Below are 13,652 nucleotides of genomic sequence, written 5' to 3' on the forward strand. Positions count from 1 at the left end.
ACAGGTTTGGAACAACACGAGGGTGAGTAATTAATGACAGAATTTTCATTTTTGGGTGAACTAACCCTTTAATAAAAAGAAAATACTTTTCTTGAAAGGAAGCTTTTCGCCCTGTTGTACACAACTGATAACATAAAGTATGCAACATGTGGTTGCATAAGTTCCTGCTTTGATAAGAACACTACCAATACTTAACAGTCACCCAAATCAACAAAAGACTACTTGACTACAAAAGTGTTGGCCTTAATGGAGCAGTGTAAATATGTCAATGTACGCCACTGAATATATCAGCCCATATGAAATCTTACATTTATTTGCTTCAATAGAAGTTAAGCAAACCTATTAATCTGGCTGCAGAGAGTCAGATATTTTGTCCCTTTACACTTTACAGTGAGGATGAGGGGTGCAATTTGAGTCCCATGGGAACACAGTTAAGGGTTCGTCGGGCACAGGGAATGGGGTGGTGTAACGGGGCTGACGAGACGTGAGACGTGTGGATCCATCTGCAGGCTTTATTAAAGAGACGTGGTAACCAGGCAGGGTCAAACAATGGCAAACAGGTATATGGCGGGCAAAACACAAGAATAGTCCCAGGGCTAGCGTAGGTCACCGATCGGCAGACAGAATCACAGGGGCGAGACGAGAGGGAAAAATCCAGGAAAACAGGCAAAGATCAGAAACCGCGAAAACAGGCAAGGCAAGGCAAAACAAGGAAAACACAGAGACTCGGAATGGGGTACGGGCTAAACAATACTCAGCCGAGAAAGGTGGTAGGAGTGGGTGTTATATAGTGAGTGAGGTGATTAGAAACAGCTGTGTGCAATGAGTGCAATCAGTGCAGTGTGCAAATCGTGCAAAGAATGATGGGATATGTAGTCCGGGGTGCTATGCAACAGTTTGTGTTGTGCGAGAGTCAATGTAATGGAAAGGGTGACCTCTGGTGGTGAATAAACGGAAGTCCATGGACCGAATTCGTGACAGGTGGGGGTTGGGCTGAACTGAGAGAGATGTGAGATCGTGTAAAAGCAGGTGATGTCTTGGCAGAGTGGGCCGATGGAGACATGTGCTGAGGTACTTAAGACTAGCGGGGGCTTTTGGCCAAATGTCGTGCCTTCCCAAAGTACAGCACATTTTAGAAGACATCTACATGACATACACTCTCAGAAGACCCCAATTAAAAGTATTTTTCTGTTCTATCACCCTAATACATGTATATTATTATATATACATATATATATATATACAGTATATATGCTTTCTCATTCAAGTTCCTAATTCTTCTGTTCCTTTTCGTCTTTGCTTTTGTTTAACTTTCTTGCCCCAAATGAGTCACACTAGGGGTTAGAAAGTAAAGTGTAACTGACCTTTTTTTTTTACTTTAAAGACCATGAGGTCCCTTTGGCCCCCATATTGCTGATTCTGTGTGAGGAGTTCAGATAAGCCCCATCTGCTCCTCACACTTCACCCTTCTTATCTCTTTACTACACTTGTAGATAGATCCTCTGCTGTGAAACGTTTTCTGAATTTGATGCTGTCATAATTTTGTCAGATTTCTTTTACTGGCCTCAATCAATTTTCTTTTTACTAATTATTCATTCTTGCTTAACCCAAAGTAGCATACATTACAGATTGGAACTGTGATCACACAATCAAATGAGTATTTTCCAGTATAAATTTCTATAGACATCGAGTCAGTAATGGTTAAGAGTAGGAATCTTCTAATGTATTGGGCTATACTACCTGATCCTGTACTTTAACGCCCCTCATAGGGACATTACACGTCATAAAACAAGCATATCACAACTGTGTCAATGTGTACTCATTTGTTTACTTCTGTTGCTGTCAACACAGATGACACCAAGTGGCATTCTTTCAAATTAGTATGACACCTCAACAAAAAGAACTAGAAGAACTAGAACTAGAACTAGAAACAAAACTGACAACAGTACTAAAATTAGGATGAAAAACATCTTCAAGAATTTCTTAAAGGGATAGTTCAAAAAGGAAAAATCTGTGATTGTTCTACTAGCTAAATATTTGAAAGAATATTTCAACTGTTTATGTCTATACAATGAAAGTTAACTTTCATTAAATGGACAAAAAATATCTTTGTTTGTGTTCCACAGAAGAGATAAAGTCATACAAGTGTGGAACACATGAGGCAGATGAGTAAATGATGACAGAATTGTCATTTTTAGGTGAACTGTCCATTTAAGAGTAATATCTTCTGACATTCAGAGTTTAAAATGAGGTAATTCAACGGAATCAGATTGAACAAAAACACTCACTCTGATGTCTTTATAATGGAAGGCGATGATGAGAATGAGCAAACACCCCGTGGAGAAACTGATGAGACCATTTATGGAGATAGCATATATGGATTCCTGGAGAGAACAGAGAAAACAAAGAGAATGAAAGTGAATTATACAATAAAGGTTTCAGTGTCGTACTACTTTTCAATGTGAGAACTGAAAAATAGTGCTTAAATACAATTAATAAACATTTAATAGTCTAAAGTTACAGTATTTCACTGTAATTTCCACTGTTTAATTATTACATTTGGTTTAAATAAAGTGAAGCAGGTGCTTCCTGTTGAAAGATGTGGAAAGCAATTAGCAACGTAACATTATTAGAATCCTATTTAAGACTGCTTTGCTCACTCCAACGACCATGTTATGTGGGGAGGATTGCGCATAAAAATCGGCATCAAGCTTATATGCCATTAGAGGTCAAAACTCAAATCCATTATTTAAACTGGCGCTAATTATGCACTAAATGATATGGAAAGATGCAATATGACCGTAGGCAGTGTGAGCAACACAAAGGGGAGGGAGACAAAATGTGGAAAAACTTGCATAAATAGCCAATTTTCCTGCATAACCTGTTTTCCAAGAGAATGGTAAGCTTAAATAAATGATCGTGCCTGGAAGATCGTTCTATTAACATGTGTTCCTTCGCCATATCCAATACAATGAAAATAATATAAAACAAATGAATGCACTGCGATGCAACTGCGAGAGCAAATGCCATTACATTGCCAGAAGAAAATGTACAAACAATTACATCATTATACCTATTCTGATATAATGATAGTATGGTTCAACAGATCAGAGTTTTCTGAGCAGATTTTCTCCAAACACAAAAATTTGAACCTAAAAATGTTAATTAACTAAATTAACTGATCACTGAATGAACTTAAACTTGAACTTAGCCTATATATATATAGTAAGTGATTTGATCTCAGACTGGGGGAGACCTAAAAACCAGGAGAAGAGGAGGAGAGGACCCTGCCACTTTTGTGTTGAGTTAAACAAGGTATCCCTCATCAGTTGGAATTCTGTGAAAGCCTTCTGTTACCAACAGATAATTTTATGCACTAAAGCTGAATCAGAGATTTTGAAGAAGATCGGACTGTTTGGCCATGTATTTTGATAAAGACTTCAACAGTGAATTTAACAATATGAGAGTCCACATTTCATAGAGAGAAATCTGGCATTACCAAAGTGGTTTAATAAGACCAGGTGAATAAGACCATACTTAGAGAAGAAACTTCCATTGTATAGGTTATATACCCAATCAATGCATGCTTTGGGTTTGAATAATAACCAAGTTCACCCAAAAATATAAATTCTGTCATCATTCACTCATCCTTTAGTTGTTCCAAACCTGTATGAGTTTCATTCTTCTGTCAAACACAAAAGAAGATATTTTGAAGAATGTTGGTAACCAAGCAGCTGCTGGTAGCCATTGATTTCCATAGCATTTTTTCATTACTTTGGAAGTCAGTGGGGACCATTGACTGTTTGGTTGCCAACTTTCTTCAAAATATCAGAGTGTCAGAATTTTCATTTTTGGTTGAACTACATCCAAAGTCTAAAACCACAAATTGTGATAAGCATCTATAGAAACAAATGAAATATATAAGGTTGATATATTGCATTATGCATGTGCAGTATTGTAAAAGTTTTTCACAAATTGGCTTCAAAACAATAATTAGTGATTTCTTTGTGTTCATGGTAAATGCAACACACTGACATTCAGGAAACAGTAAAGTTTACCGGGGGTAGGGCTGAAGTTTGTTTTGCCCACTTCAATCACCACGGTATGTGGACAGGACAGCACGTGAAAATCAGCATAGTGCTTATGTCCCGTTTGAGGTCAACACTCAAATCCATTATTCAAACAGGCGCTAATTATGCACTAAATGGTGTGGAAAGATGCAATAGGCAGTCTGAGCAGCACTATGGGAGGGAGGACAAAATGTGGAAAAACTTGCACAAATAGCTGCTTTTCCTGTATAATTTGGTTTCCATGAGAATGGTATGTTTAAATACACCGTCATGGTTGCAGAAGTAGGCTATGCTTTCGAGGCGTAAATGAATTCTTTCTCTAAATTGTCTGAAGCAGTATAATCAAAAATAAGCTTTGTGCAATATGACCAAAAATAATTGAAGGAAACTTGCTAGAGCGAATCAAGAAAACAGAGATGAAAACACTGATTAGTTGTCAGTCACGGCGTTAAAACTCTTCAGTCACCCATGTTGACTATTACAGTGTGAGACTGCAAAAATAGAGATTAAGTGATAGAAGTGAAGAGTAATACATTTTATAAAGGTCTAGATGCAGATCTAAATGTAGAAGAAAAACAGCTGATGCATTCCGATGTTTTTCCACAATAATATAAAACACTTAATGAGGTCTTCAAATGAGTGTTTTCATACATTTATGAAATGGAAATCAGAGCAGGAGCCAGATAAATGAAAAAAATTCTGAAGAATGAAGTTAAGAAATAAAAAAAAAAAATTAATTCCAAGAAGTTTGTAAGAATGTTCCTAAGTGCAATTTAAAATAAATACTTTTTTTTTTAATTAAAACTCTTAAGAAATTCTCAAATATTTTCTTAAGAACATTTTTTTTCTTACAAAAAAGATAACAGGCTTTGCAAGGTCTGGATTCACAATAAAATAAAATAAAATTGAAAGAAGGAAGTTTAGTAATTTTCTTTAGATAAATACCAAGACGGTCATAAGAATGTTCCTAAGGGCAATTCTTAAGAAGAAAATTCTTAAGACATTTACGTGTTTTCTTAAGAACATCTTTTTCATTTATTATTATTATTATTTTTTTTTTAATAATGACAGGCTTTTGTAAGAAAATAATAGGAAAATAGCAAAATCCAAAATATATGTGACTGTTTCGTACATAAAACAGTAGAGCAATGTGCTAGCAACAGCAAGGTCATGGGTCCAAATCTTAGGGAATGCATAAACTGATACAATGCACTGCATGATTTGCTTTGGCTAAGCACATAAATGATCAGACAAATCAAAATAAAGACTGGGATACATAACAGTTAATAAGTGATTACAGTGCACTGACTATCTGGTTTTGATTGGTGAAAGTTAATCAAGAGTTTCTCGTGTTTTTCCGTGAGTGCCCGGCCATTCCCGTGGGTGCATTAACAGGTTTTATCCAAGTGAAACATTAAGTAGCAATAGTGCATTAAGTTAACAACATGTATCCACTTTTTACAGTGTAACAAAACTTTTAAAAAAATCTTAAAGAGAAACTTTAAAATGTTACTTCAGCAAAGACGTTTTAGTTCCCCACAACCAAATTGAAATTAAAATTGTCAATATTTCAGCCGTGCAGAATTTTGGAACGTTTAATTTCCTTATTTGGGTAAATGATTATGTGTGTCTTTTCTCCTAAATCTGGGTGATGTTTCTCTTTATTGAAAATCATTTTACTCTCTAGAGCCCATAACAGATGCTTCATCCATCAAATTCACTACTCATTTGTCTCAAGCGCTCTGCTGTTTTCGGTATTTCACAATAGCTGTAGATCTACTTACTGGTTGATACACTACTGGGCACAGTTCAGCATGTAATACCATCAGCAGAATGCCTAACAACGCGGTTCCCAGTGCCCACGCGCAGAGGCGCTTCTTGTCCTCCAAAAGGAACTTTCTGTCGCGCAGTCTGTAAAGATTTCCCCGTCCGATCGGACTGAGTCTCTTCCCCGTGTGAGTCAGCGGTACTCTTATCTCCGTCGTTTCCCCGTTGTGGTTGACAAGTCCATCACAGTTTCTGCCATCCACCTTGGTGTCCAAGTGCGCGAGGCGAGCAGTCATCTCCATAGCGCACTCTTGTCTTCAGTCCATTCAGACATCATTCGCCTTGTTCTTCATCCTGTCCTTCCCCCTCTCCAACCAAAATTTCAGAAGGCATAGCACGTTGAAATCAAGAAGTATTTCAAAGCACAGAGCGAAGACCGAAATGCGCGCTCCTACCTGCGTACTTACACTTACACTGTTACGCGCCTCAACATTTAACTTCGGTCTGTGGGTAGGCGCTCTGAAACTGTTCACTATGAAGTAGCGCTCTTACGTATGCTGTGGATGGACTGCATCAACTTCTTTACAAGTGGTGTCGCCTCATATGATGATTGTGGCATACACTTTTTTTCTTCGTTTGCTGTCATAAGCTAATGTTTCTTTCAGGAAACTATCGTTCACACTGTTGGCAAAGTGCTCTAAAAGAGTTCCAGTTCAAGATCAGTGGAAATGCGAAACTAAAAGTAAGTTATATGGCAGAGTGAAGCTCCGAACAATTCACGATACACTGCCAAGTGTTAGAATTAAGTGTTAGCACGTATTCGCGCTCTCGGCGTTTCAGATACGAAATACAGTCGATATAGTCACTGGCAAATTTGTCCAGAGGGGTACCTCTAGTGGGAGACCCATTTAGTGCAAGACTAACGGTTAAGTTATTGTGTATAAGTCCAGAGCTCCAATTTTGGTAGACTTTTTAATGATTTTATAGGTATTTTCGGGGCACAAATCTGTTCCCGCGTGACTTTTTTTTAATTTTTTTTTTTTACACAAAACATATATATATAGGAAATATATTTATAAAGTTTCAATTGTTTGAGGTTAATGAAAAATTTCAAAACACCAATTAAAAGGAATATATTTTTTAAAGGGGTCATATGATGCTGCTAAAAATAACATTATTTTGTGTATTTGGTGTAATGAAATGTGTTTATCTGGTTTAAAGTTAAAAAAACATTATTTTCCACATACTGTACATTATTGTTTCTCCTCTATGCCCCGCCTTTTTGAAACGAGTCGATTTTTACAAAGCTCATCGGTCTGAAAAAGCGCGGTGTGCTGTGATTGGCCAGCTATCCAGTGTGTTGTGATTGGCCGAATACCTCAAGCTTGTGACGGAAATGTTACGCCCCTCACCATACTGTTGATGCCGTCTCCCGGAGCGACAAGACAAAAAACATGAAAACCCATTATAAACGAGGCATTTGTTGCATCCAGTGGGGACATAATTACGGATTATAATGACTTATACTGTCTTTTTACGTGTTGCGTTGCATCGCGCCGCGTAAAAATAAACCCATGTCTGCATTTGTGATCAGAAATGACAAACAAGCACTAACGTTACTCTACACTGCTCAAAATTCGCGTTTGAATCATCAGTGGCAAATCCTTTAAATGAAAACGTACTTGAGCTGAGGTGAGCTGAGGTGGCGGGCCAGCATGAGCTGAGCAGCACTAAGTTGATGTATTCCCTCAGCGATCAGCACAGATCAGCTCTAGGCATGACGAAGCGGATATCGTCCTCTTTTGGAAGACCAAACAAAGTAGTTTCGCTTTCACAACGCAGCACACAGCGTCTTCACGACATGGCGGCAGCAACAATACTACAGCGAGAATAAAAGTTACGCCTTCTTTCTTTGCGTGAACATTTGGGCGGTGTTATGCAAATCTTCCCACATAGTGACGTAGATATGTGGGGGCGTGTTAGAACGAGCCGTTTTAGGTAGGTGTGGTTAACTCTTAACTTTTATAAAGAATATCTCTTTGGATTTGAGACTTTAGTCTTTGCAACTTTACAGATCTTCTTTATGCACCAGGAGCTTGTAACACTCCAAAGAGAAAGGAAAAATTGAAATCGCATCATATGACCCCTTTAAGATTCTGAGCCTTTTTTAAAGTTCCTCTTAAGCCTTAAAAACGGGGTCAGACATGCTTGCAGGTGGACATTAGCCAGCTATACTGCACTGCCCACAGCAGTTATGTTTGCTTGTTTAACACTGATAGCTAATTTAAAGAATTTGATAACGAGATTCCTATAATAGACCATTTGGAAAACGAAACACCAAGCTGTCACTTCCATAATGAACTCAAGAGGGACAGGAACTCAGAAACTAAACATGCATAGCCATGAGGTTTGTTGCTCTCTCCTCGTAGTTTACAATCCCCCTCCTTCAAACCCAATGAACTGAAGCAGATTCTATTTCTATGCTGAAATCCTTGCTTGTCTTCCTCCAGGAATGACGTAATGACCTTGGGCCATGTGACGCACTCGCCCCATGTGGATCCTTCCGCCAGGGCATCCTGTAGCACAGAACCTACAACAACCATTCCAATAAGTGTTTAGTCCAACTCGCTCTAGGAGCCCATGAAGAGTAATACATTGATAGGAAGTTTCCATCATATATTTGGCCTGATTTCAGAAGTTAGAAGGTCTTAAGAAAGCTCACAGAGATCCTATAACCTTTAGACCTTACAGTAGGCCTACTTGAGACTCACCAAACTCTTAATTCTTCAACCAGGCCATAAAGAGTGTGGAGAGATTCAACAAAAGGTTTAAGAGTCTGAGTTTGTTCATTTTCAGTCTATGAAGAATACTGTGAATTGCACAATTCAGGAATAGATTATATCCAGAATCGGTTAAAATTCAGGAATTCAGTAACATTTTTATATTTTACCATAATCAAATAAAAATGGGAAAACTGTTACTGTTTTAGTAATAAAATATATATTTGTAACATCAGTTGGACATAGCTAAAAAACAGATCTCATTACTCTTTTGCTAAAGCAGAAGCAATATTTACAGTTACTGCATAACAGCAAAACATTATTTAAAAGATTACAGAGAAAGAAAGCACAAATTAATATGCATTTGAAGACAGAAAAAACAGGCCAAAATGTGTAAACATATTAAAGGTTACTAGTTTAACATACAAAATTGCACATAATTAATTTATATAAAAATAATAATGATATACCAAAAGTAAAAGTCCAGTGTTGAAGACTATTATACTATTACAAGTTATAATAGTTTCAATTAGTCAAAATTACATAAAAGCTCAATCTAAAAAGGCAGATTATAAAATCATTTCATAGATATCCTGGTAGACATGACAGCACTTGTGAGATGAGGACACTGTACACATTTTTACATGTAGTTTTCACAAAACAATTACTATCAGAAGAAAATCTGTTGTTTACGACCAAAATATCAAGATAATGAAATGTGGAAATATGGCTTATAATGAAATATGGCTTAAGGCAATGTATACTACCACCTAGTGGTATTGGAATAAATTACAGTACAATTATCCTTACCATTTAGCAAAGGTAAATGGTAACATTGAGCACAGAATCTAGTATAATTAACTAAATAATGTTTTTGTTAATGCAGTCCTTCCTACATCTTGAACAGATATGATTATTCTTAAAGGTGAATTCACATCAGTCAGGAACCTCACCCACACAGCACTCTTCACCTTCAGTATACAAGATTATTATTTTTTAATTGAAAAGGTATAGGATGCTTGGTGTTTTAGAGGTAACTTCATAAACTATCACACCTGAACCGAACTGCTGGTAATATTTGGGAATGTGTTTCAGTGAATAATTACATTCACTCAAAACATTTTTATTGCAATAAATATCACTCAAGCATTTTATGAATAAAAAATTACCAAAACATTTCAACACTCACTACAGAAGCTGCTGGAAAAGTTGTGATTTGACTAAAAACATTTTAAAATTAAACAAAAAAATTTAAAGTACGCAGCAATCTAACATTGGCAAAGTTGAGAAATAATTCCTGTAGTTTGTGATCAAGTAATAACAGAGCCAGTAAATATATCGATTGACTATTTTTAGCATATAAAAACCTAAAGAAAAAATAAATAATGGCAGAATAGTTCAAATGAAAAGCTTAAAGTTCATTAGAATATGCTTGAAATCAGTGAAAAGTTAAATAGCTGACATGCTTGACACTATATTTCAAGTTTATGATTTCATTATGATAAGCTATAAAGTTCCCTGCAGACTGGCAAATACGTCTTACATTATAGATATACTGGTTTCGAGCTCTTTACCCTTTCACTGTCCCCCAGGTTTGGAGGGCAGCGTGAGGCACAATGAACTGTGGAGGGGCTTTGGGTACGACGTAGTAAGCAAACAAGGGAGAAGGTGCCGGTGCACATACAGTCGTGAAGAACACGCCTCTCTTCTTCTTGTACTGGGGCCACATCGGCGCAGGGTTATAAAAGTACTGCAGGCCAGTGATCTGAAGTGAAGGTTAGTTTAATGACTTTTTTATTCAGTTAACATAGTTTGTGTTCAAAAAGTGCTGAGAAAACAAATCTTGCAAGAACTGAATATAACAGCAGTTAATTTCTAAAATAGAGGCAGATTTTTTTTTTCTTTCTTGCTTGAGTGTAGTTTTTTTACTTGAAAGTACTGTAGTTTGCTGAAGTGAGATTTAGGAAATGCATAATGGTATTTACCTGAGCTGGAGGAAACTTGGGTGGCCCTTTAGGCTCTCTTGTTTTAGATCTTGTTGTATGAACTGTGTTCTTCACTGTTCTCTGCTCCACTTTTTTCGTTTCGTCCTCTTTCACCTCCTCTTCTGTATCACTTGAGACTGCTGAGCCGCAGTCAGATGAGGTTGCTGAGTGGTAGTCCGATGTATCCAGATTCACAGAATCCACTTGGCTAAAAGTATCTTCCTGATTCAAGTCATTTCCCTCATCCTCCCCTTTAGCAAACTGAGCTACTGTAAAATATCTGCCATTCTCCCCAGACCTGTGGGAACATATGAATGTGAACCACTGCTTTTAGTGAGAAGTTCTCACTTCACAGAAAATGTCAAGTATAAACATTCAGAAAAAGGCCAATAGGAACAGTCTTCTTTTAATTGATCAAATAAAAAGACTTTCATCGAAATATTCTAGAACTTACCGCACACACACCTCCGACGGGTCGATCCATATTGTGATCTCACGAGGAAAACCCAATTCACTTGGCTTTAAGCCGCTCTCCATGCACGCTTGTGATACGGATTCATCAAAGGGAATTCTGTCATTTATTCTCATGCATCTGAGTAGGGAATAAAAAATGGTCATATTGTGAATGATTGCTATGAACGTTTGTAGGCCTTTCAGATATTACCTCATGCAGAGTATTAAATTAAACTTGGACAACAAATGGTACGTAAGATCAGTAAGATTTGATTTTTTTAAAGAAATTAATGTTTTAATCAGCAAGGATGGATTAAATTGATCAAAAGTAAGGACATCTACAATATTACAAAATATTTTTTTCAAAATGCTCTTCTTTTGAACTTTCTAATAATCAAAAAATCCTTTGATTAAATTAATCACACTTTTCGTAAAAAATATTAAGCAGCATAACTTGATCACCTAATTAGCAAATTAGAACGATTTCTGAAGGATCATGTGATGCTGAAGACAGGAGTACTGACTGCTGAAAATTCAGCTTTGCCATCACAGAAATATACTACATTTTAAAACATATTACATTTGGAAACAGTTATTATTATTAATGTAATAATATTTTGCTATATTACTGTTTTTACTATATTTTTTATTTAAAAAATGCAACCTTGATCCTACATTTTTAAAAAGTATTGTATATTTACTGAGAAAATACTGAGAATTTTTTTTTAATATTATTTATTTAATGTTGCTTTGATCAGTGCATTACACATCACAATTCAAAACAAAAAGAGTTTTAATATATAACTTATAACTTTAATATATAACTTATAAAAAAAAAGTATAACAAGTTTTACTAAATCTTCTTTTCTTCATTTACCTGTACGCCTGTCCTTTGCTAGGATTGTCTGGGTACCAGTGGTCTGTAAACTTTTCAAGAAGAAGCCCTTGTAATTTAGAAGCAAAAAGTTTGGCTTTAATTTGATACACACCTCCACGCTCCACTGCCAAACCTTTCAGAAAGTTCACTCCAGCACTCACTTCCCTCTTCATTCTCACCACTGTGAAGAAAAACAAAACTGAAATTCCTATTTGGGGCTTTACTAAATTAACAAACCACAAAAGTTAGGACATAATTTCTGATTGACCTCCTTAAGTCGAACGTTTTAGCATTCTTATTTTGAATACTGTACTCAGTGTACATTTTAAAATTAGGTGAATTAAAAAACACACAAAAGGACTACAAATATAAAGGTCTCAAAAAAAAAAAAATATGTACAGACTTGAAAAAAGTGTTCTTCTAGACTTAACACATATCAAATAAATAAATTCTCATGCTTAACCACAACCTGAAACACCAACACATTTGTAGGTCATCTCGATTGGCATCTCTGATAGAGGAACTTCCCTAAGCACTGTTTTCTCTTTCCTCTGACACCTGTTGAAGCTGTGTCAGCTGTTACTCAGCTCCACCACATGTAAAGACTTGTTATACTGATAGAATGCCACGGTCATAATTTGCATTACAGGCAAATAAGATACAAATGAGGAAAAAGAGTCGCTCTTTTTCCAACAGCATATTACTAAATAAGGTTTACAGTTGCAAATTAAGACACATAAAAGCGCAAATAAAACATGCATGCTTTGCACTCACAGTGGAGGTTGCATTATCAAATTAGTATTGTCATAGTGCTATATTGCTATTTGCTAAACAAGATACCTGGCTTAGGCCACTCTTTAGTTTTTTTTATGAATCGCAGGATTTTATATCCAAGACATTTAAAGCTGATGTTCTTTAGTCTGAACTCTCACTAAGAAAACTAAAATGTGTAAATATTTTCTAATTTTTTTGTAGCTAAAGCTGCAGTCCATACGTTTTGCCTCTTTGTCGCCGTCTCTGTTTGAAAACCTGGTATTGCAGCTGTGTGCGGAATTATCTAGCTTGCATGGGTTGTGAGTCGGCACGGCTCCATCGCGGATTAATCTAATGTTCTGAAGAGTATGTATGGCAGTCAGTCACTTCACCTATGTGGATATTTACTGTATTTTGCAATCACAGATTCTAGCCTACGTCTTGGAATATGACCCAAATAAGAATTTTCACCGTATACTGCCATCTGAACAAGTAAGTAACAAGTTTACCACAAGTCGTGTTCTGACCAACTGAGGAAAAAAGCATTACCATAAATCTCGCTACCAGTGGTGATTTAATCTAAAGATTGGTTAGCTCATATCACATCAAACCGTTCACATTATTATTATTGTTATACTTTATTCTCAAATGATTAATGTTAACAACATCAGTATGATGACTATGAGTATAGTGTGTATTAGCGTGTAGATTTCAATTTCTGCACAGTCTAATCTAATTGTCATACTCTTTGAATTTCATATTAAGAAATTCTTTTAACCCAAAAAGCAAATTATGCTCCCTTTGAACTGGTTTTCTTTAAAATACAAATCTTTGATATCCCAGGCTATCTGTAATCAGAAGCACATTTAAAAATGGAATATAATTGACTTTAATTCACATGTGTTTCATAAACACATCATCCTTTCTGGATTACAATCCGCCATCAAAATGATACATTTAATTATTC

At 36.3% G+C, this 13,652-nt stretch overlaps 2 protein-coding genes across 4 annotated transcripts in view; both read right to left on the reverse strand.

Annotated features, from left to right (window-relative positions):
- The window catches only part of LOC107657667 (intermediate conductance calcium-activated potassium channel protein 4-like), a 23,908-nt gene extending 17,574 nt beyond the window's left edge, over window positions 1–6,334 (reverse strand). For both annotated transcript variants that reach the window (XM_016445841.1, XM_016445842.1), the window contains exons 1-2: window positions 5,855–6,334; window positions 2,289–2,384 (exon numbers count right to left, since the gene is read on the reverse strand). In XM_016445841.1, the coding sequence (XP_016301327.1) occupies window positions 2,289–2,384; window positions 5,855–6,139 (381 nt within the window). In that variant the 5' untranslated portion in view covers window positions 6,140–6,334. The remainder of the gene's footprint in view (window positions 1–2,288; window positions 2,385–5,854) is intronic.
- The window catches only part of LOC107657668 (maternal B9.15 protein-like), a 9,871-nt gene continuing 2,308 nt past the window's right edge, over window positions 6,090–13,652 (reverse strand). Inside the window, exons 2-6 of one of the 2 annotated variants that reach the window (XM_016445844.1) lie at window positions 11,933–12,113; window positions 11,057–11,194; window positions 10,603–10,900; window positions 10,174–10,382; window positions 6,090–6,100 (exon numbers count right to left, since the gene is read on the reverse strand). In XM_016445844.1, coding sequence (XP_016301330.1) covers window positions 10,188–10,382; window positions 10,603–10,900; window positions 11,057–11,194; window positions 11,933–12,105 — 804 coding nt within the window. In that variant the 5' untranslated portion in view covers window positions 12,106–12,113 and the 3' untranslated portion in view covers window positions 6,090–6,100; window positions 10,174–10,187. Of the gene's footprint in view, window positions 6,101–10,009; window positions 10,383–10,602; window positions 10,901–11,056; window positions 11,195–11,932; window positions 12,114–13,652 lie in introns of those variants that run through there. The other variant, XM_016445843.1, reaches the window with a different exon arrangement.

The sequence above is a fragment of the Sinocyclocheilus anshuiensis genome, unplaced genomic scaffold (assembly GCF_001515605.1).
Source record: "Sinocyclocheilus anshuiensis isolate Anshui unplaced genomic scaffold, SAMN03320099.WGS_v1.1 scaffold43, whole genome shotgun sequence".
NCBI classification, from domain to species: domain Eukaryota; kingdom Metazoa; phylum Chordata; class Actinopteri; order Cypriniformes; family Cyprinidae; genus Sinocyclocheilus; species Sinocyclocheilus anshuiensis.